The sequence below is a fragment of the Dermochelys coriacea genome, chromosome 2 (genome assembly GCF_009764565.3).
Source record: "Dermochelys coriacea isolate rDerCor1 chromosome 2, rDerCor1.pri.v4, whole genome shotgun sequence".
Lineage (NCBI taxonomy): Eukaryota > Metazoa > Chordata > Testudines > Dermochelyidae > Dermochelys > Dermochelys coriacea.
This window is the reverse complement of record NC_050069.1, coordinates 237,265,525-237,288,346: the sequence shown is the minus strand read 5'-3', so window position 1 is coordinate 237,288,346 and position 22,822 is coordinate 237,265,525. Positions and strand designations below refer to the sequence as shown.

At 38.7% G+C, this 22,822-nt stretch overlaps 1 protein-coding gene across 3 annotated transcripts in view; it reads right to left on the bottom strand.

Annotated features, from left to right (window-relative positions):
* The window catches only part of MYO3A (myosin IIIA), a 198,984-nt gene that overhangs the window by 61,119 nt on the left and 115,043 nt on the right, over window positions 1–22,822 (bottom strand). For all 3 annotated transcript variants that reach the window (XM_038389297.2, XM_038389293.2, XM_038389296.2), the window contains 9 exons: window positions 21,752–21,868; window positions 20,606–20,710; window positions 20,424–20,507; window positions 18,930–19,132; window positions 16,221–16,319; window positions 16,006–16,120; window positions 11,285–11,411; window positions 10,288–10,498; window positions 8,417–8,564 (listed from right to left, as the gene is read on the bottom strand). In XM_038389297.2, the coding sequence (XP_038245225.1) occupies window positions 8,417–8,564; window positions 10,288–10,498; window positions 11,285–11,411; window positions 16,006–16,120; window positions 16,221–16,319; window positions 18,930–19,132; window positions 20,424–20,507; window positions 20,606–20,710; window positions 21,752–21,868 (1,209 nt within the window). The remainder of the gene's footprint in view (window positions 1–8,416; window positions 8,565–10,287; window positions 10,499–11,284; window positions 11,412–16,005; window positions 16,121–16,220; window positions 16,320–18,929; window positions 19,133–20,423; window positions 20,508–20,605; window positions 20,711–21,751; window positions 21,869–22,822) is intronic.

The window sequence follows — 22,822 nt, the reverse complement described above, 5'->3', positions numbered from 1 at the left end:
GGTCGTATCGGAGCCCTCGGAAGCGGCGCAGGAAGGCGTGCGCCAGTATGCTCCACGCCGGACTACCTGCACCATAAAGGAGCCTCTGCAGGGTCTGGAGGCGGAAGACATGGACCTGAGTAAGCAGACATTTGAGGCCCTGCCCTCCCTCCTCCACAGGTAGATGGAGAACCCCTTATAGAAAAGTAGTGGGAGATAGATATATTAGCTCCAGGCTAAACAAATCCCTGGTATCAGGATAAGTGAAATGGCAGCTGCTCCAGGTCAATTAAGACACTTGGGGCCAATTAAGAACTTTCCAGAAGGCAGGGAGAAGGCTAGGTTGATTGGGACACCTGAAGCCAATCAGGGGCTGGCTGAAACTAGTTAAAAGCCTCCCAATTAGTCAGGTGGGTGTGCATGTCAGGAGCTGTGGGAAGAAGTTGTGCTGTTGGAGAGGCTGAGTAGTACACATCATATCAGGTACAAGGAAGGAGGCCCTGAGGTAAGGGTGAAGTGGAGCTTGAGGAAGTGAGGGCTGCTGTGGGGGAAGTAGCCCAGGGAATTGTACATGTCATGTTTCTAAAAGGTCAGCTACCATAGCTGATACTATTAGGGTCCCTGGACTGGAGCCCGGAGTAGAGGGTGGGTCTGGGCTCCCCCTGCCCCACCTTTACCCCCTGTTTAATCACTGAGACTGGGAGATAACAGAGACTATGCAAGGAAGGGTAACTTCTCCTCACCTCCCTCGCTTGCTTATGATGAAAATGGCTCAGTAGACTGTCTCTAGATAGAGAAGGGTTACGTGCAGCGTCACAGTGAGCCTCTGAGACTAGCGAAATCTGCCAGGAAACGTGGGACCCACGGAGACAAGGACAGAGCTTTGTCACACCAGTTACTGATCCAGGAGAGGACCTTCCCTCTTATCCCATGACTCCTTACTTTCCTGAAGTACCTTTGGTGAGTGACCTTGTCAAGGGCTTTCTGAAAGTGAAAGTACACTATATCCACTGGATCACCCTTGTCCACATGTTTGTTGAAACACTCCAAGAATTCTAGTAGATTGGTGAAGCATGATTTCCATTTAGACAAGTCATGCTGACTCTTCCCCACCATATTGTGTTCATAAATATATCAGATAATTCTGTTCTTTGCTATAGTTTCAACAAATTTGCCTGGCAGTGAAGTTAGGCATTCTGGCCTGCAATTGCCAGGATCACCTCTAGGGTCTTTTTAAAAAAAATCAGCATTACATTAGCTATCCTCCAGTCATCTGGTACAGAGTATGATTTAAACAATAGGTTACATACCACAGTTAGTAGTTCTGCAATTTCATATTTGAGTTTCTTTAGAACTGTTGAATAAATACCATCTGGTCTTGGTGACTTATGACTGTTTAATATATCAGTCTGTTTCAAAATCTCCTCCGCTGAAACCTCAATCTGGGACAGTTCCCCAGATCTGTCACCTAAAAAGAATGGCTCAGGTGTGGGAATCGCCCTCACATCCTCTGCAGTGCAGACTGATTCAAATAATTCATTTAGCTTTTCTGCAATAGCCCCATCTTCCTTAAGTGTGCTCCTGTAGCACCTTGATTGTCCAGTGGCCCCATCAACTGTTTGGCAGGCTTCCTGCTTCTGATGTACTAAGGAAAATTTTTGCTGTTAGTTTTTGTGTCTTTTGCTAGTGTGGCAAGGCATCCCCTTTGCTTTGTCAGCATCAGTGTTCCTCTCTTTGGGGGTGAGGGTCTGGAGTAAATCAGTCCAACTCTGAAGGTTTTTAATGATTTGCTCTGGTTAATGTTTTCAGTATTTGCAAGGTGGGCCTCAGAGTAGGCCTGACTACTTCTCTTAATCAAAAAACCAAACTCAAAACACAAATGAAATATTTCCCTGTCCCCTCTCCGGGGTGTTGCCTCATTATGCTGGCTTCTGGTTGCCAGTCCTTCCCCAAACAGAAGTCAACTTGACTGTTTCCTCTAAAGGGGAGAAAGCAGCCTTCCATCTAAGAGAAGCCTTTTCTCCCTGCTGCAGTTTGTTTCTCATCCCTCCTTCCTTCCTCTCTCTCTCTCTCTCTCTCTCTCTCTCTCTCTCTCCCCAGAAGAGAGGTTTTTAAAGGTCACTGGCACCCTTTAATTGGCCACAGGTATCTCTAATTAACGTGAGGTAACCTTTTTTCAGTTCACCATTCTAGGGCTGATACACTTGCCTTCCACTGCTCTCTTACAGCTGTCACGTCTGACATTGTCACGCTAGTTGCTCTCCCCACATTCTTTTCTGACCTGCCTAATTATACTGTTACACTTGACTTGCCAGAGCTTATGCTCTTTTCTGTTTTCCTCAGTAGGATTTTTAAAGGATGTCTTTTTGTCTCTAACCACCTTTTTTTCACTCTGGTTAGCCATGGTGGCATTTTTGGGTCCTCTTACTGTTTTTTTTTAATTTGGGGTTTACATTTAGTTTGAGCCTCTATGATGGTGTTTTTAAATAGTTGCAGGCATTTCACTCTGGTGGCTGTTTCTTTTAATTTCCATTTAACTAACTTCCTCATTTTATGTAGTTCCCCTTTTTAAAGTTAAATTCTAGTGTGGTGGGTTTCTTTGGTATTTTCCCCCCTACAAGGTGGCTAAATTTAATAACATTACGCTCATCGTTAATGAGCGGTTCAGCTATATTCACCTCTTGGACCAGATCCTCTATGCCACTTAGGACTAAATCAAGAATTGCCTCTCCCCTTGTGGCTTCCAGGAGTAGCTGCTCCAAGAAACACTCATTAATGGTGTCTAGAAATTTTATCTCTGTGTCCCATCCTGAGGGGATAGTTGAAATTCCTCACCATTACTGGGTTTTCTGTTTTTGCAGACTCTCTACTGTCCCATAGACTTTAACAATCAACTCTCACCAGGTGGTCTGTAGTACATTCCTACTGTTATACAGTTGTTGTTCAAGCATGGAATTTCTAACCATAGGGATTCTATGGTACAGTTTGATTCATTTAAAATTTTTACTACATTTGACTCTATGCTTTCCTTTACACATAGTGCCACTCCCCCCACAAGCATGATCTATTTCATCATTCCTATATATTTTGTATCTTGGTAATACTGTGGTCTGCCGATTACCATCATTCCACCAAGTTTCTGTAATCTTTGATCAGGGCTGTATTCATCCCATGATTGAGATGTTAGGTTCAAGCACTAGGTGTTATCACGAAGGACGCTTTTACTGTCAACAGTCTACATGTAAATAAATAATAATTATGATAATCTGCTTCTGTTAATTATGACAGTCAGAAAAAGGAGTAAATATTTCCATGACACTGATGCATCCTCAGACAAGCATTCCTGGGCAACATCTCCAACTATTAGTTTTTCTAAAACTCTAATGCTCATTAAAGGAGACAGTTTAACAACACTGGAAACTGAACTCCAATTTAAGAGTAAATGGAACTTCCATAGCTACACAGTATGAGAACAGCCGCACAAGCTTCCCTATTCTGCCTTCATATGTCTCAATCCTGACCTGGAAGGACCCCATGGGCAGTTTAAGCCTTCATGATCATTCAGTTTTCTGCTTCTCTATTAAGACTGCCAAATGGAGTGTCAATAAGTGCCAGTGGTTTTTGTGGTGTCTACCAGGATATGGAACAAATCCATTAAATCACTTCACATAGGCCAGTGAAAGAGGTCAGAAAGCAAAAAACTTTCAGTCACTACGGAGCTGGGTTAGATTTAAACCAGTGACTTAACCGTGAAAGACTCTATTATCAGTCCCTCGTGCAATACTACTCCCTTCCCCATGTTATTATGAAATATGAGACAGGAGAAAACAAACTAATATGACAAATATTATAAAGCCATAATGGAAGATTTTATTTGTATTAATTTCAAACATGCCATAAACAAGGCACTGAGTCAGCTGCAGGAGGCTGCAATCCCCAGTGATGTTTCATAGTATCTGAATTCCCTAAAATAGTTTCTACTCATTGAGAGGATATCACACAATCCACAAGACAGTATTCACATAGATAGGATGTCACAAGGAATAACTGCACTACATTGGAGTATGTGGGCTCTTATTTTATGCTGTGTCCACTGTGATCAAAACTAGGCAATATTACCCTGTGCAGATTTGCTGCACTTAAATCAATAGGGACAATATTATTAAATGCAGTTCGTAATTTTGTTTTGTACTAATAGAAAACAACTGGGTCATGAAGTAATGCCACTTTGTTGATGTGATGACATGAAGTCCCCTTGGTTTAAAGATTAATTTTAGGAACTTATTCAGAACCTGCCTTTTACCATCTTACTAAAGCAAAAGATGCAATTGTAAAGTTAAAAATAAATGTGAGAGAGAAGGCGGGTGACGTAATATTTTTTACTGGACCAACTTCTGTTGGTGAAAGCATCAAGCTTTCAAGATACACAGAGCTCTGCAGGCCTGAAGAAGAGCTCTGTAGCTGGAAAGCGTGGCTCTTTCCCCAAGAGAAGTTGGTCCAATAAAAAAATATTACCTCATCCACCTTGTCTCTCCAGTATCCTGGGACCAACGTAGCTACAACACCACTGCAAACAAAAATGAATGTTGCACATGCCTTATCCAAAAGCACATTAGGTTAAGGTCCTCCTGAACAATGCATTTATCGTCTGTATCAGTGTGCATCAAATTCCAATGGCATGCTCATATAATGGGTCACAACGAGAAGGTCAGTCTTCTGAAATATACTGTGCCAAGCATCACAATTCATATCTTTGCTAACACAATACAACCAGTGCTGAAATAACCAGATTTTATGGAGAAATGGAAAAGCTGTCCATCTGGCCATTTCTACCTAGATTCCCGCTATGAAGATTCCTATCATTCCTGCCTGGAGAGGAAAGTCAACTCCCTCCACTGTAGCGTCACTTCTCTGGACTACATAGACCCCTTTCTGCAGGGTCAAGTGAAAACGTGCTTTGTCCCCCCCACAGTCCTGAGGTCCATGGAAATGCTGGCAGCTTGGGCCTGTCTCCAGGCAGGAGAAATGCCTTCTTTAGGGCACTTCTGTAGGCTGCTGAGGCTGTGTTTCTCTTCGCAAAGCACAGTGAAGGTTTGTGTTAAACAGTAAGTTTTTATTCTCAAATTTACGTCTACCCAGAAGTACACAAACTAGCTGCAGCAGGCAACTTTCTGCTCTAACAGGCATTCTGAGCCCAACGCTGCTAGGTGAAGAGTGACCCTTTAGCCTTACTTTCCAACCTTACACAACAAAACAAGCTACTCCACACACAGGGTGGGGGGGGGGAAGCTCTGGCAGCATGGTGCCTTCAGCATCATGGAGTTAGAGACCAAGATGTTGGGCCAGAGAGACAGTGTTTCTGGGTGGTTGGCCCTGCCTCCTGTCAATCCCCAGGACCTGCAGAGTTGAGGGGCAGTTCATTGCGCATCTTGCAGGGTTTGTTCCCCTTGATTCAAGACAATTCTATGATTAGACCCTCACAAGGTTTTCTCCTACCTTTTCCCCCCAGCCTCTACCTTCCCCAGACCCAAAGGAATATCCTGACTTAAACATTGTGGGCCAAATTCATTTTTTATTATTACTCCATTTATGTCAAAGGGATGGATTTCAATCCAGATTTCCTATTTCTCACCTATAGATTAGAAAAATTCCTCTCTCGCAGTTGTCATACGATTAGTCATGTGTAGAGATGGTGTGAACAGCTCCTGTCAGACTGAGTACCTCAGTCTGTGGATGTGCTGAACTATCACATTCCCTGTATCCTTAGCCACATCCCCTCTCTGGCCAGTGCTTTCAGCTTTGGGGCTTTACTAACTGGATCCATGCTCCCCAACAGAGTAGTTTTGTAGACACCTTTTCTGCTGTGATCCTCTCACCCCTGGCTAGACTTTCTGCCACCAGGATGACATGCATCTGGTGATCCACTGGCAGAATCCAGGAGTGAATCTGGCCCACTATTTGCAGAGAATTTTAAAAGATGTTGCTCAAAATATAGTCAGCACTTATCTCAATCTTCATTCTTCCACTCAGAAACCCTGGGAAAGAGACCAGCCTTACACTGTGCCAGTAGGGTTAACAAATGGGGTCTATTAGACTGGTGGGAAAAGCGAAGCTCAGAATTGAAGACCTTCCCCTCAGTCCCACATGGTTACATTTAGGGACTGTTAGCTCAAGTGCTTGTGCTGCCATCAATTTTCATGGCAGCTCATGGAAAGAGAATTGGGGTCTCATATAAACAGGAATGAAACAAGCCCTTAAAGGAAAAATTAGATATGTACCTTATTTACATACAGCGCCATAGATGTGCAATAATATGTACAAAAATATGGGTGGATACTTCCCTGTTATGAAGAGCTTACAATGCACATGGAGGAGGAGCTGCTTTTCAAATGGAAGTATATTTATATGTAATACCATTTTTAAGTTTTGAAATTGATTTTAGAGCTCATTAAATGTGCCAGCGTGACAATGCTAAAAACCAAAGCCCAAGTCACTTCATCTTTCTGTGCATGCGTTTCCCTAGCTGAAAAATGGAGATAATACTTCCTTCCTTTAATGTCCAATGATGAAGAGCACTACATAAGAGCTACATATTATCATTATGATCCTCAGCCCTAGTTATTATCCCTGGAATTGGTTCAGCATAGGCAAAGACTATGCCAGAAATGTGCCACCTCCATCAGCGAAGGAATAATTTAGTCTTCCATGTTCATTCAGTTACTGGCTTCATTTCTCAGATTGCCAGAAAGCAAGCAACTTAAGTCAATTGTGTTGTTGGTTTTTGTAATGCAGACACTTGTTCAGTGAGAACTGGACTAAGACCAACCCACTTGACCTAGGCTACCAAACTTCAAAGAGATATGTTCAATTTCAACCACTTTGACCTGGTGTTGAGTTGATCAAATAATCTGGGGAAGAGGGAAGGACTCAGATTGACAAGGCTGCACTTCTTTCTTTAGAAGAATGAAGACAGAAAAACTGTATTGTTTAATTTTGTATAACATGGTGATAAGTGCTATATGAAAATCTAAGATAGAAGGGATATCAACCATATTTGGGGTCGGGAAGGAATTTTCCTCCAGGGCAGATTGGCAGAGGCCCTGGGGTTTTTTTTGACTTCCTCTGCAGCGTGGGGCACGGGCCACTTGCTGGAGGATTCTCTGCACCTTGAAGTTTTTAAACCACGATTTGAGGAGTTCAATAGCTCAGGCATAGGTTAGGGGTTTGTTACAGGAGTGGGTGGGTGAGATTCTGTGGTCTGCGTTGTGCAGGAGGTCAGACTAGATGATCATAATGGTCCCTTCTGACCTTAAAGTCTATGATTCTATGATTCTTCTGGTGTAACTGGAAAGTCTTCTTCATGAAGATATACAATCACTCCCAAAAGGCTACATCTAACTCCACATGATTGTGTTGCCTTTGAAATAATTGGAAACTATCAACTATGTTTGCCACACAATACTATTTTCCTTTTATTTATATACAAACATGAGAGAGAGAGAGAGAGAGAGAGAGAGAGAGAGAGAGAGAGAGAGAGAGATATTTTCCCAGACTTATATCTCTATCATCTACAAAACCAACAATGATTAAAACAGTCAGGCAAAACCCTGCATGAGTATTAGTAATTAAAAATTATGAGGATGGGTGACAAAATGCTTTTCAAAAATATACAAAATGAAGTTTCATCCAATAATGCAGAGAAAATATCTTTTCACTCTCTAAACCTAAAATGTGACTGTTGATTACCCAGGACATACAGGCAGTATTTCTGTTTTTTGTTGAAACATGTTTTCTCAAATAAGAGAATTAATTGGCTAGCAATTTAAAACTGTTTAACTTAATTTTCATTTAATCCTTTTATAAACTCCTTATGGTCTTTTTACAGTTTTTCTACTGACCCTTTCAAGTTCATTAGCTTTTGTAATTACAACACCTAATTTTTCCTCCATCTTTTAAATCAAATTATATAGTGTAATCAAAGTAAATCTTCTATCAGTTGGTTTAGGAGAACAAATTCCTAAATGAGATCCAAATAATTGCAATTATTCTGATTTTTATAATTGGAATTCAATGTTAAAAAGCTTATTAGCATGCTATTAGAAAAGTCATTCATCAAAAAATATGTACCGTATGGCATTTCTGCTTTTTGCTGTTGAACCATAAATTACATAGTACACATTATTCCTCAACGAAAGAACAATGCATTTGAATCAAACCCATTATTGCTGTGCTCTGTTGCCTAGAGACTGTAAATTTGAAGTTTGCTGCATTTTAGATGGACATTTAAATTACAAATGGCAATCCAACAGTTCTTCACATAATGTATAGACAGAAAGCAGTCTGTTATAGACTACTATTCTGTGCTTCTTAAGAAGAAAGAAGAGTTTAGCTTTTATGTTCAGCACTACTAAGCTTGATAAAATATTCCCAAACCTACCTGTTCCCAGGCAAATACATGTTGATTGAAGTAGAACTGAATCTGTTCATTGGCAATGTTGATACACAGTTGTTCGAAAGAATTTTTTTTGAAATTTTCAAAACCAAAGATATCAAGAATCCCAATGTTCAACCCATCATCATTTTCACTGAAAAAAGATTAAAAAAAGCTCTTAATATTTTTATCTCCATTATTTTACATAATGCCTAACTTCATTATTGTTTCAAGAAAATAAATAATGGGCCAAATTTATCACTGACCTTGGGAGTTACATAAGGATGAATTTTGCCCAATCAGATGAATCTTAATAGAATGATCAATTCTAATATGAAATACAATAATACATGTAAATCTAAAGATGACACTATATGCCAAACATGATTTCCCCTATTGGGGAAAAAAACACTGTGGTTCACCAATGACACACAATTGCTCTTTGTTTCTATAGTAATAAAATAGGCTTGTAATTAGATACTAGGTATTTCTTCCCTCAGATTATTTGCTCACAATGCTCAGGGCTGACTTTTCAAAATAGATTGTCTGCAGAGGCCCCTACATTCATTTTTATGTACCTAAATACCTGTTTTAAATATTAAGATTAAGACAGGAGTTTCAATTTGCAATGAGGTGCATGCAACAGGTATTTAGAAGCCTAGCTTTAGGCACTGAAGTATGAAAATTTGACCTTACACGTTACGAGAAAAAAATCTGAAGGAGAAGTACCGGATCAGTAATTACAGGAATTTAGCAAGTAACGCCTATTTTATTACCACCCACACAAACATCAGTTCTATGTTATTTGCAAACTGCATGCATTTTAGATACCAGATGGGGATCCTCATCCCTTCCCCTTCCACAATGGAACCACGCTTGTTCCACTGGTTTGGAGCCCTCAAGGCTTGCTCAATGGCAGAGTGATGGGACATGTCCATAAATTAGCAGTGCAGCTCCATCTGTCTTGTATTTTGGCTTAATAATCATTGGTCAAAATGGTATTTATTGCTGTTACTGAGTATTTTAAAGTTTTCAGGGCTTTTAGGGCTACAAAACTGCAGCCTTGGATTCCCTCTGATGTTTCTCAAATGAAAATGCAGACGTCCCGGATTGAAATATTATGTGTATTCGGAATCAGGTAGTTTTAAATTCAACCCACTCCCCTGGCACCCAACTACCATGGAGGGCCTTGATTTGCATAATTTACTAATAAAGCTGTGCCAATCCTTCACCAGATTCATTTGCATCCCCATCCCCTAACCTTTGTTTGTTTGGGTCTAGACTGCAAACCTTTTCAGGGTAGGAACGGTCCTTTCCTATGTTTGTAAAGCACCTAGCCCAATGGGATGCTAAACCTGATGAGACTTTGGGCACTATCATAAATACGTAAGAAGAAGAAGAACACCAGAAGGATGCATGCAAATGAGATCAGAATGTGGCCGAATCAATCTACAGATGAATGGCAGGGTTGGCCCTAAGTTTTATGAGTAAATCATCTGAAGGAAAAATATCTGGTATATAACTCCAGTAGGTTTACTCCTAATTTACATGGGAATAACTGAGATCAGAATTTCACCCAGTTAATCTATAGAGAAATGCCAAGATGCCTGTATTACAGCTATTTACTCTATGTCTATTGCATACTACTAATGAAAAAAATGTATATGATCAGAAATGATTAAATAGGTATAGAAGTTATCAGATGAAGGAAGGATTTGTAAGAGCTAAACGTTATGGATCTGAACAAGCTAATAAAATATTATATCATGACTATTCCGTTGCCAGATGTTCTATAAAATATATATAACATGTAGGTATACAAATCATACATTTCACATTGCAAAGAGAATTTTTCTACTGGAAAAATGTACCTTTACCTTAAAAGTTTGTCTGGCTTGAGTAAAGTATTGATGCGATTGACTATCCAACTAAAAAGACGCCCATATAATGCTTTGGCCATGGCATCTCTGACATCAATAGCTTTTTCCACAGTGTTAGGACGGATAATGGTTTCCCCTCGAGTCACCACGCAGTAGGAGGTGAGAGCTTCTTGCAGTTCATCTGCCTGAATGCACAGCAAGGAAGCACCTAGGAAGTGAACAGATGTACTGTTAAGACATTCACACAATCTGCAGGTATATTTTTGAAGGAATGAAGTATTTTTTAATTTCTAAGGGTTAGATTGTAACAGTACAATGTGTCCTGATTATGGGGCAGTGTGGAATTGTGCTGCCCCAAGAGCAGATGAGGGACTTAGTCATACTCTGTAGCTAATTCCCCTCTTACTCCAGGGTGGGGAAGTCAGGTGCACCAGCCCTTTCCCAGGTGCAGATTACTTTCCCTTCAGTGACAGCTCAGCCATGCTGGCCAATGTGTTGGGGACAGCATCAAGGCTCCACCCATTCATACAGGAGGGGGAGCAGCAGTTCTCTGTGGATGATTTTCCACTGTAAGCCCATTGTGACGCACAAGGCAGGTAGCCCAGCTCTATTTCCTCTAGATAAACACTGTAGGAGATAGAGCTGGTAAAAAAATAAAATTCAAAATTTTGATGAAATTTTTCACAAAAAGTTTAAATGTTGACAAAAACCATGAACATTTTATTTTGTTTTTTGCCCCCCCCCAGTAACAGTCATGCTACCTGAATAAACTGTGGATGGACACAAAAAGTAAATAATTTGTATGCACATAAATATGAAAGAAACCCTTCTTTTTACATTTTTATTAATGTGGATTTGGCATGAATTGAACTTTAATTAGTCTTGCAAAATTTCCATCTGAATACAGTTTTATAGATAAATCTAATGTGATAAAATCTCCTGCCTGCTAAAACATTAAAGAAATTTAATCTTAAATAAAAGGAAAAGAACTCACAATTCTCAAGTGCGACTGGATTGGAAATATTGCTCTTGTCAATCATGTGCTCGGATACCACTGAAGAAAACTCAATGTTACCCACGTTTAAAATTGCAGCAAGAATACTGTAGACACTGCCAAGTTCCTGAAAAGGAGATTAAAAATGTAGCCATTTATAGTTTTACATTTGGTACCTTAGGCTGCAGTAACTGGTATTCTACACCCCTTTTCTATATCTTGAAGATAAGCATCTGTACTGGGCCCTAACATGTTGCTATTGACTGCTTCTTCATTTATAGTGGAGCCTGGACTGTCCTGGAGCACACACAGCTGACCAGGAGTCACTGGCTGACCAGATCAACGATCGAGGCAGCCAATACACATGAGATCTTATTCTAGTAAATTGATGCATTTGCCTGACAAGGTTGAGAACTCCTGTTCAGGACAAGTACAGTTAAATTAGCTGTAACATTTTCACCATGCTCTCCTCTCTCCACCAGTAAGACCAAAAGCACCCCTATCCTTGAACCATTTCAGAGGTTTTCTTTCTGGCATCTAATTCAAGCTCTTTGTTCTCACTTTCAAAGTCCTTCACAATCTTTATCTCCATGTCCATTTTTGCTCTCATTGCCTCTTACTCTCCTCTGTGTTCAGTCCTCTTGCTTTACTGATCCCTTTTCTCACTCCATGCCTTCTAGGACTCTGCCTCCCAAGCCTGGAACAGCCTAATTCTTCTTGTCCACCACACACACTGTTCCAGGAATACATGTATCCCATTCTCCTCACCAGTCACTCCTTACACCATACTCTAATGCTAGTCCCCAGGGGATGTCTGGCACCAAAGAGGGGGTAAGGAGGAGGTGGAAACGTGCTAACCCCACTTCTGCAATAGTTTAGAACTAGATTAGCATGCAGGTAGGAGCAGGCTACATCCCATAAAGGGATGCCATAGTGGTTGTGCTTTTCCCTCTGGGCACCAGAGAGTTCAGGAGCAACTCCATACCACTCCTTGCTGTGCCTGAAGGCATGATCTAGCCCTAAGGCTGGAAGCTTCTTGGAACAAAGAATGAGTTTTACAACAGGTCTAATCCTGTGCCCACTGAAGTCAATGGAAACGTGCTTCAGTGGGAGAAGAATCAGACCCTTTATAGTCCTGATTCAGGGACACACTTATTCAGGTCCTTACGCTCATCCATATTCAGGATAACACTTTAAACACAGATTTAATTTTAAGCATATGCCTAAATCCCATTGTTTTCAAGGTAAGCATGTGCTTAAGTGTTGTCCTGAATGGGGATTTTTTCCTGATCTGGGGACAACATTTGTAATCACAATGTAAATTTTAGGTGACATATATAGTAAGTGACCTTAAATAATAATGAATGATAAGTAAAACTGTAATAGTAATAGATAAAGTAATGCTTTCATTGTGATTTTGGCTTTGATCTAAAACTGTAAACTTGAATACCCATCTCCATATTTGATTATTTCTGGTTATTGTCTAAGCAGAGTGAGACAGTTTTAGTTTCTGTAATGTAGATTAGGGTTAAAATAGAATTTTGGGCTACTATTTTTCTTAAGGGTGAATTAGTATTGGACAAGCATTTTATCAGATGAGCTACTCATCACTCCACAGCATTTTATATCATATTTTGTAACATGCTGACATCAATTATTCAGATAAAATCCTTAATTACCTTTAATTGATCAAAATATTTCATATTATTTTCAACACTTTCAGAATTGAATCCAGCACAAATCTAACACTTAATGAAAATGAATTATTCCAGTTACTCCAAAGCCAACTAGAAAAGCTCACTCTAAAAATTACTCTTAGGATGGTTGGCATGCAGTTTGTATGTTTGTAAAGTTATTATTTTCATTTCAAGCCTAAGAATATGGATGAAATTCAAAGAAATGGATAACTTGACTTTTGCCATTATGGTAAAGGGTATAGCAATGGACATTTTTGTGCCCTTTTCCAGTAGGTGTTAAATGTGGTTGATCTGTCTAGAATGATTATTGTGAACCCCAGGCAGTTCTTTCCTCTTATTTTTGTCATGCAGTCTTAAGTAAAACAGTGTGGGTTTAGGACAGAGAGCAAAGTATAGAGTATGTAGTTACCATTACAGCATGCTAGCCAGTTTAAAAGAGAGATTTCATAAAAACACGTAGGCTGCATTTTAATCAGAATGCACAAGACTATGTTCAGGACTCCTGTTAATAAAACACAAATTGTGGATATATAGAGAAACTCCTCTGTGCACCACGATGAAATGTCAAAGGTTAGGAGTATGTTATTGCACCTTTCCATGGAGGAGCCTCTTTCTGATGCAACATATTTCTCTAGCCAAAAAGTAGCAGTCTCGGTGCATACAGAGCTTGATTTCTGGCATATAGCCACAGTTCTGCAAAGGGTATGGTGTGGAGACACGCAGCCCCAGTGGCAGTCCTGGGAGACATTATGCCTGGATTAGGTACAATGATTCCAGGAGCTCAAGGGAGCTCTGAGAACCACTACTGTTGTGTCACCCTTCAAGAGAGTGCAGTATCTACACCCCTCTGTACCCAGCCTTCTCTGCTAGCTGGGGTGGAAGTGGGTCAGACAAGAGCCCCACCCCTTTTGAGAGGCTAGCGCTTCCACAAGGAATATACCCTTCATAGGAGGCTCAACAAAGAAGACTCTTTATGCCTCTCCTTCCATATCCACTCAGAAACTAAGCACACCCTCTACCACAACCTTCTGCAAAGTGACCAGAAGATGCATGCTGGCATTGTGCATAGTGTGGCCAATCAGATTTCTCAGTGGACTTCCAAAATATCGGAAGTTACACCTCCACTTTTGGCGATATAGTGTTGTTGCTATATGAAGATGATGCTCTTATCAATCAAAATGAATGTTTAAGCATGGGGAACAGGCACAGACTGGTGTAACTGCATAGTACACTTCCTGCCCCACAATGTCTTGTCATGTGGATAGCTCTGCTCATGATAGAATGTGCAACCTTCACATTCATGTAGGCCAGTTCTGAAGAGATGGAAGTACTGCTGACAGGAGACTGTTGGGTCTTACCATCTGCTATACAGCGTTGGAGTTGTGAATAAGTATCAAAAGGAAAAAGAAGAGAATGGGCTTGGAAAAAAAAAAGATGAAAATTCAGCTTCACTGCTAATAGATTTCATCTGCTTTGGCTACAAAATAAGTAGTGGCAAGGTAGGTAATGGGGCTGATTGAAAGTTTTCTGTCAAACTTGTTTTTCCAACAGAAAATGGATTTTTGAGTAAATGAATTTTTTGTCAAAAAAGTGTCCACTTCCCATTGAAAAAAATTTGATATTTTTTGTCAAAAAATCAATGCCTAAAAAATGAAATATTTGGATTCTGAAATGCCACTTGAGTGCCTCATGGGTATTGTAGTTAAGGTGTCTCATGCTCCCATTCTCCTTTATGGGCCAGGCTCTCCAGTCAGACTTCATCTCCCATGATTCCATGTAACTGTCATGATGTATCACCTCCCTCAAGAGAGGAAACCACAGTGCGTGATAGGAGATACTTTTGATACTTATTGACAACTCCAGTGTCATAAAACAGCAGGTAATACTGTTTCTGATTTTAATTTTTTGCAAACAATTCAAAATTTTCCATGGAAAAAACCCATGGAAAAAAAGCTGTAGTAAGTAGTAAAGAAATGCATCACTAATGGCAAAAACAGCAAGGAAAGTATTATTGAAACATAGGGGAAAAGGTTCACACATGTTTCTTCACAGCTAAAATATTACCCTTAATGATGGCATAGTGAATGTTAACATGTTATCAGCCATGTGTATTGTTCCCATCCAAACCAGACCTGTGAAAAGTCTCACACTTGAAATTTTAGAAAACTCTCAGATTTTCTTTTGTAAACTAGTATTCTATTTTTATAGATTTGCCTCTTTTTAGTACCTCCTTCCTGTTGGACTTGCTTCTCCAGAACCAGGTACCAACAGTGTCTAAGAAATATTAACAACCATGAATAGCAACATTATAATGCATCTCCTCTACTAATGGCACATGAAATTCCTTGTTTCAAAGCTTCCGACGAAGGGAAACTTTAAAAGAAACAGGCTGATATTTATTGTAATTATACTGGTACAGGCTTACAAGAGAGGACCAGTGGCCTGTACATCCATGAAAAGAGACAATAAAAAAGAAGAACGGATTAAATTAGTGGTCACAAATAAGACTCAACCTGACATGATATTGATCCTCCCAATGTACTTCAACCAGCCTTGCCAAAGACTCCTTATTTCAAACTCTAATTTGAAAAGTGAATAAAGCTTACACGAACTAGGCTAAAATTATAGGCTTATTAATGGTTACAAACATTATTTTCTATACACTTATTTTGTAATTCTTTTTTTCAAATATTCAGCTGTGTTATGGCCACTGATTTTATAGTATTGTTGACTAATAATACTTTCTTAGTATATAGATGCTTAAACACTTTTAAAAGAATTAAAATATGTAACAATATCATGATTAACTGACCATGGAATATCCAAAAATGTCTAAGAATCATAGCCAAAGCGAGCAACATAATGAAGGAAACTGGTTGTATTTTTAGCCAAAATGAGAAAAATAGTGAAGGAAATTAGTTATATTCTTTGTATGCATTTCCCCTTTATTACCTCTTGTCACAGGAAGAAGCATAGGAAGGTTTCAAAAAAAGAGAAAAAGATTGAAATGTTATCAGCACTCACCTCCATTGTAAAACCTATGACTTTGAAGCACTGCTCAATTAATTCAAACTGAGACTTATAGAAATTGTTGTTCATAAAATCTTGCGCTGTTCGGAGATGTTCATTTTGCAGATACCTGAAAGGGTTGAGGAACAAAGGATTATAATCCAAATGAGGTTGAGCCAGCTACAATGTACTCCTCAGGAATCAATTTATGTAAAAAGAAACTTCGTTACCTGGGTGGCTTATACTCTGGTAGTTTATAATGTGCCAGTTTTTTCTTTTCTGCTAAACCAGCATAGATGTAATAAAAAATATGGAAATTTCTCTCCCCCCTGAAACAACAAAAACAATTATTTGTTTGAGTAACAAAGTTGTACTGCTAGTTTATTGATGGCATTGCTGTTATTGTTAAACATAATTAAAAATAGTGAGACAGATCTTCAGCTTCTGTAAATTGACATGGCTCCATTGAAGTCAATGGAATTCCATGAGTTTATACCTGCTGAGTACTTGGTGCTGTGATTTTAACTAGTTCCATCTTTTTCTGTGCAAGCTTTTTTGTGTGTCATATCTACCAATGCAGATGATGTAGAAGCAGCTAAATGTGGCACTGTGGTGTTTGATACAATAAGTAAATACTGGGTCGGATCTTGGAAATTGCCCACAACCTTAGTAAACTAACTGTGCCCAGAGGAACTCTGTTAAAAAATATTCCCTCCCAGGCAGAGTTGCATTCTCACTATGGATTTGATCCTGCAAGGCTCTGTGAGATTTGACTGATTCAGAAAAGGATTTAAGCACACGTGTAAATTTAAGCACATTCTCCTGACGTATCTTATTTAAGTGGTCCCACTGACCTCATCAGAAATCAGCAAGCCCAGGGAAAAAGTTCAATACAAGCCACTATTTTAGGGAAAAAACCTGATTTTATTCCGAAAAATCCTAGATTCTATAACTGAAGTTCGATTGGGGAAAAACAGTCAATAACAGCGTTTCATAAAACTGGAACAAACTTTAAATTGTGTATTTGCTAAATCAACTCAGAGGAAACAGAAGTAGTCATTTGTGTTACATAGGTACTTCAGGTAACAGGCTCTTACAGAATCGAAACACTTAGTTTTAGTCAGTGAGGGAAACATTAAAATTAGAGTTGGGCAAGATTTCCCTATACCAAGTTCTAAACTTTTGCCATTAATTATTGTTAATGACAAAATAAATGATCTACTAAAATTTTTTTTTTGTACTTTAATGTACTATATGTGAAAACAAACAGCTGATATTGTACAGGAATTTACTTTCATATGAATTTATTCTATCAAGTGTTGTTTAATTTCTCTATCATTTGTTATTTTGTTACACACACACACACACACACACACACACACACACACACACACACACTCTTAATAAATGTGTGTGTACTTGGTTCATATTCCTGTAAAAGCAAAATTATATTAGAATCTCCAGGATTTAACCAAATATTTTGCATATAAGTTATGTTACTAAGGGAAAATTAAAGGAAATGTAATCCAAACAATATACTTAACATAATATTAAGAGTTTAATTTAAACAAGGGTTGTCAAGCAATTAAAAAAATTAATCACGATTAATTGTGTGATTGATCTCACTGTCAAACATTAATAAAATATTTTTAAAAATATTTTTGGATGTTTACTACATTTTCAAATATATTGATTTCAATTACAAACCAGAATACAAAGTGTACAGTGTTCACTTTATTTATTTTTGATTACAAGTATTTGCACTGTAAAAAAACAAAAGAAATAGTATTTTTCAATTCACCTAATACAAGTACTGAAGTGCAATCTTTTTATCATGAAAGTTGAACTTACGAATGTAGAATTATGTACAAAGACCCCTGCATTTAAAAATAAAAAATGTAAAATTTTAGAGCCTGCAAGTCCACTCAGTCCTACTTCTTGTGCAGCCAATCGCTCAGACAGACAAGTTTTTTGACATTTACAGGAGACAATGCTGCCACTTCTTGTTTACAATGTCACCTGAAAGTGAGAAGCATGTCCTCTGGAATGGTGGCCAAAGCATGAAGGGAAATACGAAAGTTTAGCATATCTGACATGTAAATACCTTGCAATGCTGGCTACAAAAGTGCCATGTGAATACCTGTTCTCACTGTCAGATGACATTGTAAATAAGAAGTGGGCAGCAGTGTCTCCTGTAAATGTAAACAAACTTGTTTGTCTTAGCGATTGGCTGAACAAGAAGTAGGACTGTAGGCTCTGAAGTTTTACATTGTTTTGTTTTTGAGTGCAGTCATGTAACAAAAAAAAAAATCTACATTTGTAAGTTTCACTTTCATGACAAAGACTGCACTACAGTACTTGTATGAGGTGAATTGAAAGTGACTATTTCTTTTATCTTTTTACAGTGCACATATTTGTAATAAAAATATACACCGATTTCAATTACAATACAGAATACAGTATATATGAAAATGTAGAAAAACATCCATAATATGTAATGAATTTCAAATCGGTATTCTATTGTTTAACAGTGCGATTAAAACTTTGATTAATTTTTCTAATCATGATTAATTTTTTTGAGTTAATCGTGTGAGTTAACTGTGATTAATCAACAGCCCTAATTTAAACCCAGACAAATAAGGATATTTAGAGTTAAAACTATTAGAATATCCTTAGCCTTGCCCACATATGCTTATCCTTTTTGCTGTATGATATATGCAAGAATTTTTAAAAAACAGACCTGCTTAAAAAAACAGAATGTAATAAAATATACTGTAAGCTATTTTAATTTAAGTTATATCTTTAGAACCTATCAACCTCTTGTTTATTTGAAAGAAAAAAACCTTGCTAATCTTATACTTGAATATGGTACAAGATTTCCCAAATTGCACTCCTACTTTGTCTACTTTAAAATGGGTCGATTGTTCCTTTTTACTTACACAGCCTGATGGACAACTCTGGATTTTTCGAGGAGGTATTCTGAAATTTGAGCTCCTACTACAGTTCCTCCACAAGTGAATTTCATTTCTAAGTATTTTCCAAATCTGCTGGAGTTATCATTGATAATAGTGCCTGCATTTCCAAATGCCTCTACAAGATTGTTCACTTGGAGTATCTTCTCCTGGAGAGTCCTATTATTAGCCTAGATATAAAAGCCAACATACAAAAAAGTGATTGCTTAAAACAGTCTTAAGAATAATCCCAAAATAACTGTTTTCAAATGGGTCTTTTCATTTACATTTGGTATTGAGAGTTTCAGTTTGTTTATCCTGTGTACTTCTGGAATCTCATTTAGGTATCACAATAAACATCAGATCTCTGTAATGAGAAAGAATTCCCTTCCTTCTTTTTTTCTCTTGCACCTATGGGCAAGGCCCTTTTCCTTGCTCACACAGGCCCCAATCCAGCAAATTCTTAAACACATACCTAGCTTTAAACACGTCAATACAGTACTTAGGTAATGGGACTGCGACGTGCTTAAAGCTAGGGACATGCCTAATAACCTTACTGAATTGGGGCCTCAACTTTTATTCATCCAAGGTTTTTATACCTCACCCATCACCATGGTAAAGGAGCACCTCAGATTGATTTACTGTATGCTTGAAACAAGACAGAGTGAAATCCTGGATTCACTGATCTCAATGGGAGTCAATGGCATAATTCCCCAATTACTTCAGTGGGGCCAAGAATTCACCCATGCACGCATTTTCAGCAGTCTTTGTTTGTTTTCACTCTTCTCTTAACATTGGGCCAATTATTTTCCCCACTAGATACCCATCTTCCTACTGTTATTCTAAGCAGGACACTCCTGCAGCCTTAAGAAGACATTCTAGTGCATTGACCTTCACTTGCTGAATGTGCCACTGCTCATTGCACCCAGCCTTTAATATGCAAAACTCTCAAGATGTGACCCAAACTTGGGCATACTTCTAATTTACTTTAAGGAGCCAAACCATCAAGTCAGCCTTTCTGGTCTTAATCATATGGAAAGACAGTGACATTGACAACAATCCATTGCTTAAGTGAGGTGAACATGTCAGAAAGTGAAATAGAATCCTACATGGTACATTTTGGGAAAATTTAGGACAGTCCCTAAGGCAGGAGATTGCTCAAGAAGGGTAAAACTTCCAAGGTGCTGTGTAATATTTTACAGCATTCCAATATTGTCCCTAAGTGGGCTAAGGCAGGGTTGAGCTGGAGGAGGCACATCATCCCCTCTCTGACACTGGAAAGGTTGTCTGGAGAAGGTAATATAGTCTTGGGCCACATCACCTTTTCCACATCTTATCCTCAACCCTCCGCAAGCAGATTCCAATGCAGAATTAGGATATTTGGGATCTGTAAACAATACTGCAGGTTTGAGATTATGTTCCAATTTATTCAGGTTTCAGGCGTTAGAGAGACTTGTGGGAGCACCCACTTTAAAAATATACCTTTCCCAAGACCGTGAGCTGCTGAACCAGGAGGTGGGCACTCTGCGTCTTGCCAGCTCCACTTTCTCCAGAAATGACAATACACTGAAGAAGACAAGACAAGTCCATTTGCCCTCACTGCATCCCTCTCAGCAGAGCAAAGGGTATGAGATATAAATCTGATTGTAAATAAATACCATTACCTGATCCGAGTTGCATGTTACCATGGATTGGTATCCAATGTCAGCCACAGCAAAAATGTGGGGAGGATTGGCAGTCCGCTTTGCTCCAATATACAGTTTGGAATGCTGAGGGTCAGAACACTGCAAATGTTTTCTGAGTTCCTTTAATATCTATTTTGTATTATTTTATCATGTTTTCATGATATTTACTGATTGCTGTGCAGCATCCCTAGCATATTCGCAGGGGGGTTTCATAAATAAAGAATTATTAATTATTATTATTACTATACTAACTATACTGTGGACCAATGGATCCTTGGAATTATATTTTAAATACTATTAAAAAGGAACTGGTATACTCTGAAATCTCATCATGCCTTGATTATGTAAAATATAAAATCAAAATAATTAGATCAAGTTTTCATGTTTTCAGGCACAAAGCCCTGAATTACCATTTCATACTGTTTTCTTTTCATACACCCATTTAGTATTTTGGTATGTTTTAAGGTGGCAACTGTTCTTTTCTTTACTTGCCATAACCGATAAACAACGACAAACTTTTATTTGATCCAGACTGTCATATCAGTCACCCACTGCACAAGTAACACCAATTACACTGGTGTAAAACTAAAGTAAATGGAAGAACCAGGCTCTTAGCGTGAAGCACAATGATGAGTAACACTGGGTTGTATAAGCCTCTATCAGAAAACAAGGTAAGTGGAATTTGGGGAACTTATTGTACACAGGGCTTCACACTCTGTGTGTGTGTGTGTGTGTGTGTATATATATATAGAGAGAGAGAGAGAGAGAGAGAGAGAGTGTGTGTATATATATATATATATATATATGAGAGAGAGAGAGAGAGAGAGAGAGAGCATGAGAGACGAGTGTGTGTGTATATGAGAGAGAGAGAGAGAGAGAGAGAGAGCATGAGAGACAAACGGTCTCATTTATGTGCAGGAATTCAGCATATGGTAATTAAACCATTTATATAATGCCCATGTGCATGCTAGATGATGATTTATTGATAATTCGGTTACTTAGATGTTGTATTAAATCATCATGAGTGGTATTACTCAGTTACCCATGAATGGTATTTAATATGAATTTTCAAATTTCACTGGAAATCACTACAAGCAAAACACAACTGAAACTCATTCTTCACACCTGTGCAGAATAAAGATCTAAGTTCCTAAAGGGATTGACAGCGATGAGAATGTCTCCTACATATGTGTAGATTTGATCCTTGGCATAGCTCTTCTGCAACTGCTCCGTTACTGTATTCTGTTGTAAAAAAGAGTAGGAAAGCCAAGGCATGTTCAAGTTAATCCTTAGAAACACGTTGGTACCTTCAAACATAGTGGCATTCAGAGGCCACAATATTTTTGTATCGCCATCCCCCATGAATCACAAACACATATCTTCCGATCTTTGTACAAATATTAATGAATTAACAATGCAGTAACTCAATTTTATTTATTTAGTACTCCCTAATCTCTCTTTTTAAACTCCCTACTCCAAGGATTAACATCATTGTTCCATGCAAAGATCACTAGACTGAATTCAGACCTGCCATTCCAAGTTCTCAGATTTTTTCCTAAATTCTGATCATATAGACATAGAAGTCCATCTGTTTGGATCTCTCTGAAACATTTTATACTGCATGTTTATATGTGCACTCCTTGGAGTAGGCTAAAATCTACAAATGTAAATAAATAGATACTAGTTTGAAGATATTCATATATTAATATGCTCTGGGATCAGCTCTTGATCTGGTCTGATGTCAGTTTTTTTACTGCCTGAGCAGTGAAAAGCAAACAGAAAGTTGCCTTAAATTGGAAGCTGATTTTCCCCAGCACAGGAAAATCCTAGGATGGCACCATACTGGTAAGCCAACTCTTTGCCACTTGTCTCACCCCTCTTTTCTGCAGAGAAAGCTGAAAAGAGGCAGAAAAGGGTGCTCTGTCAAATCCCTATCTTAGGCACCAGTTGGCTATAGCTTGGGGTAACAGTAGTTTCAAGGACTGCTCTAAGTTACACAGGGTGCTGTTTCAATCCCCCTCCCAGCATCAGGAGTGAAAAGGTTTTTTAGAGTCACCATCCCCCCAAACTGTGGTGAGTGTAAATTTGATACAGTTGAGAACTGAACTGTCTATATTTGAAAGAAAGAAAAATAGGGAGAAACTCAAGAAGTTGCAACAGGGATGGTAACATTTACTCCCACAGGAAAAACATGAT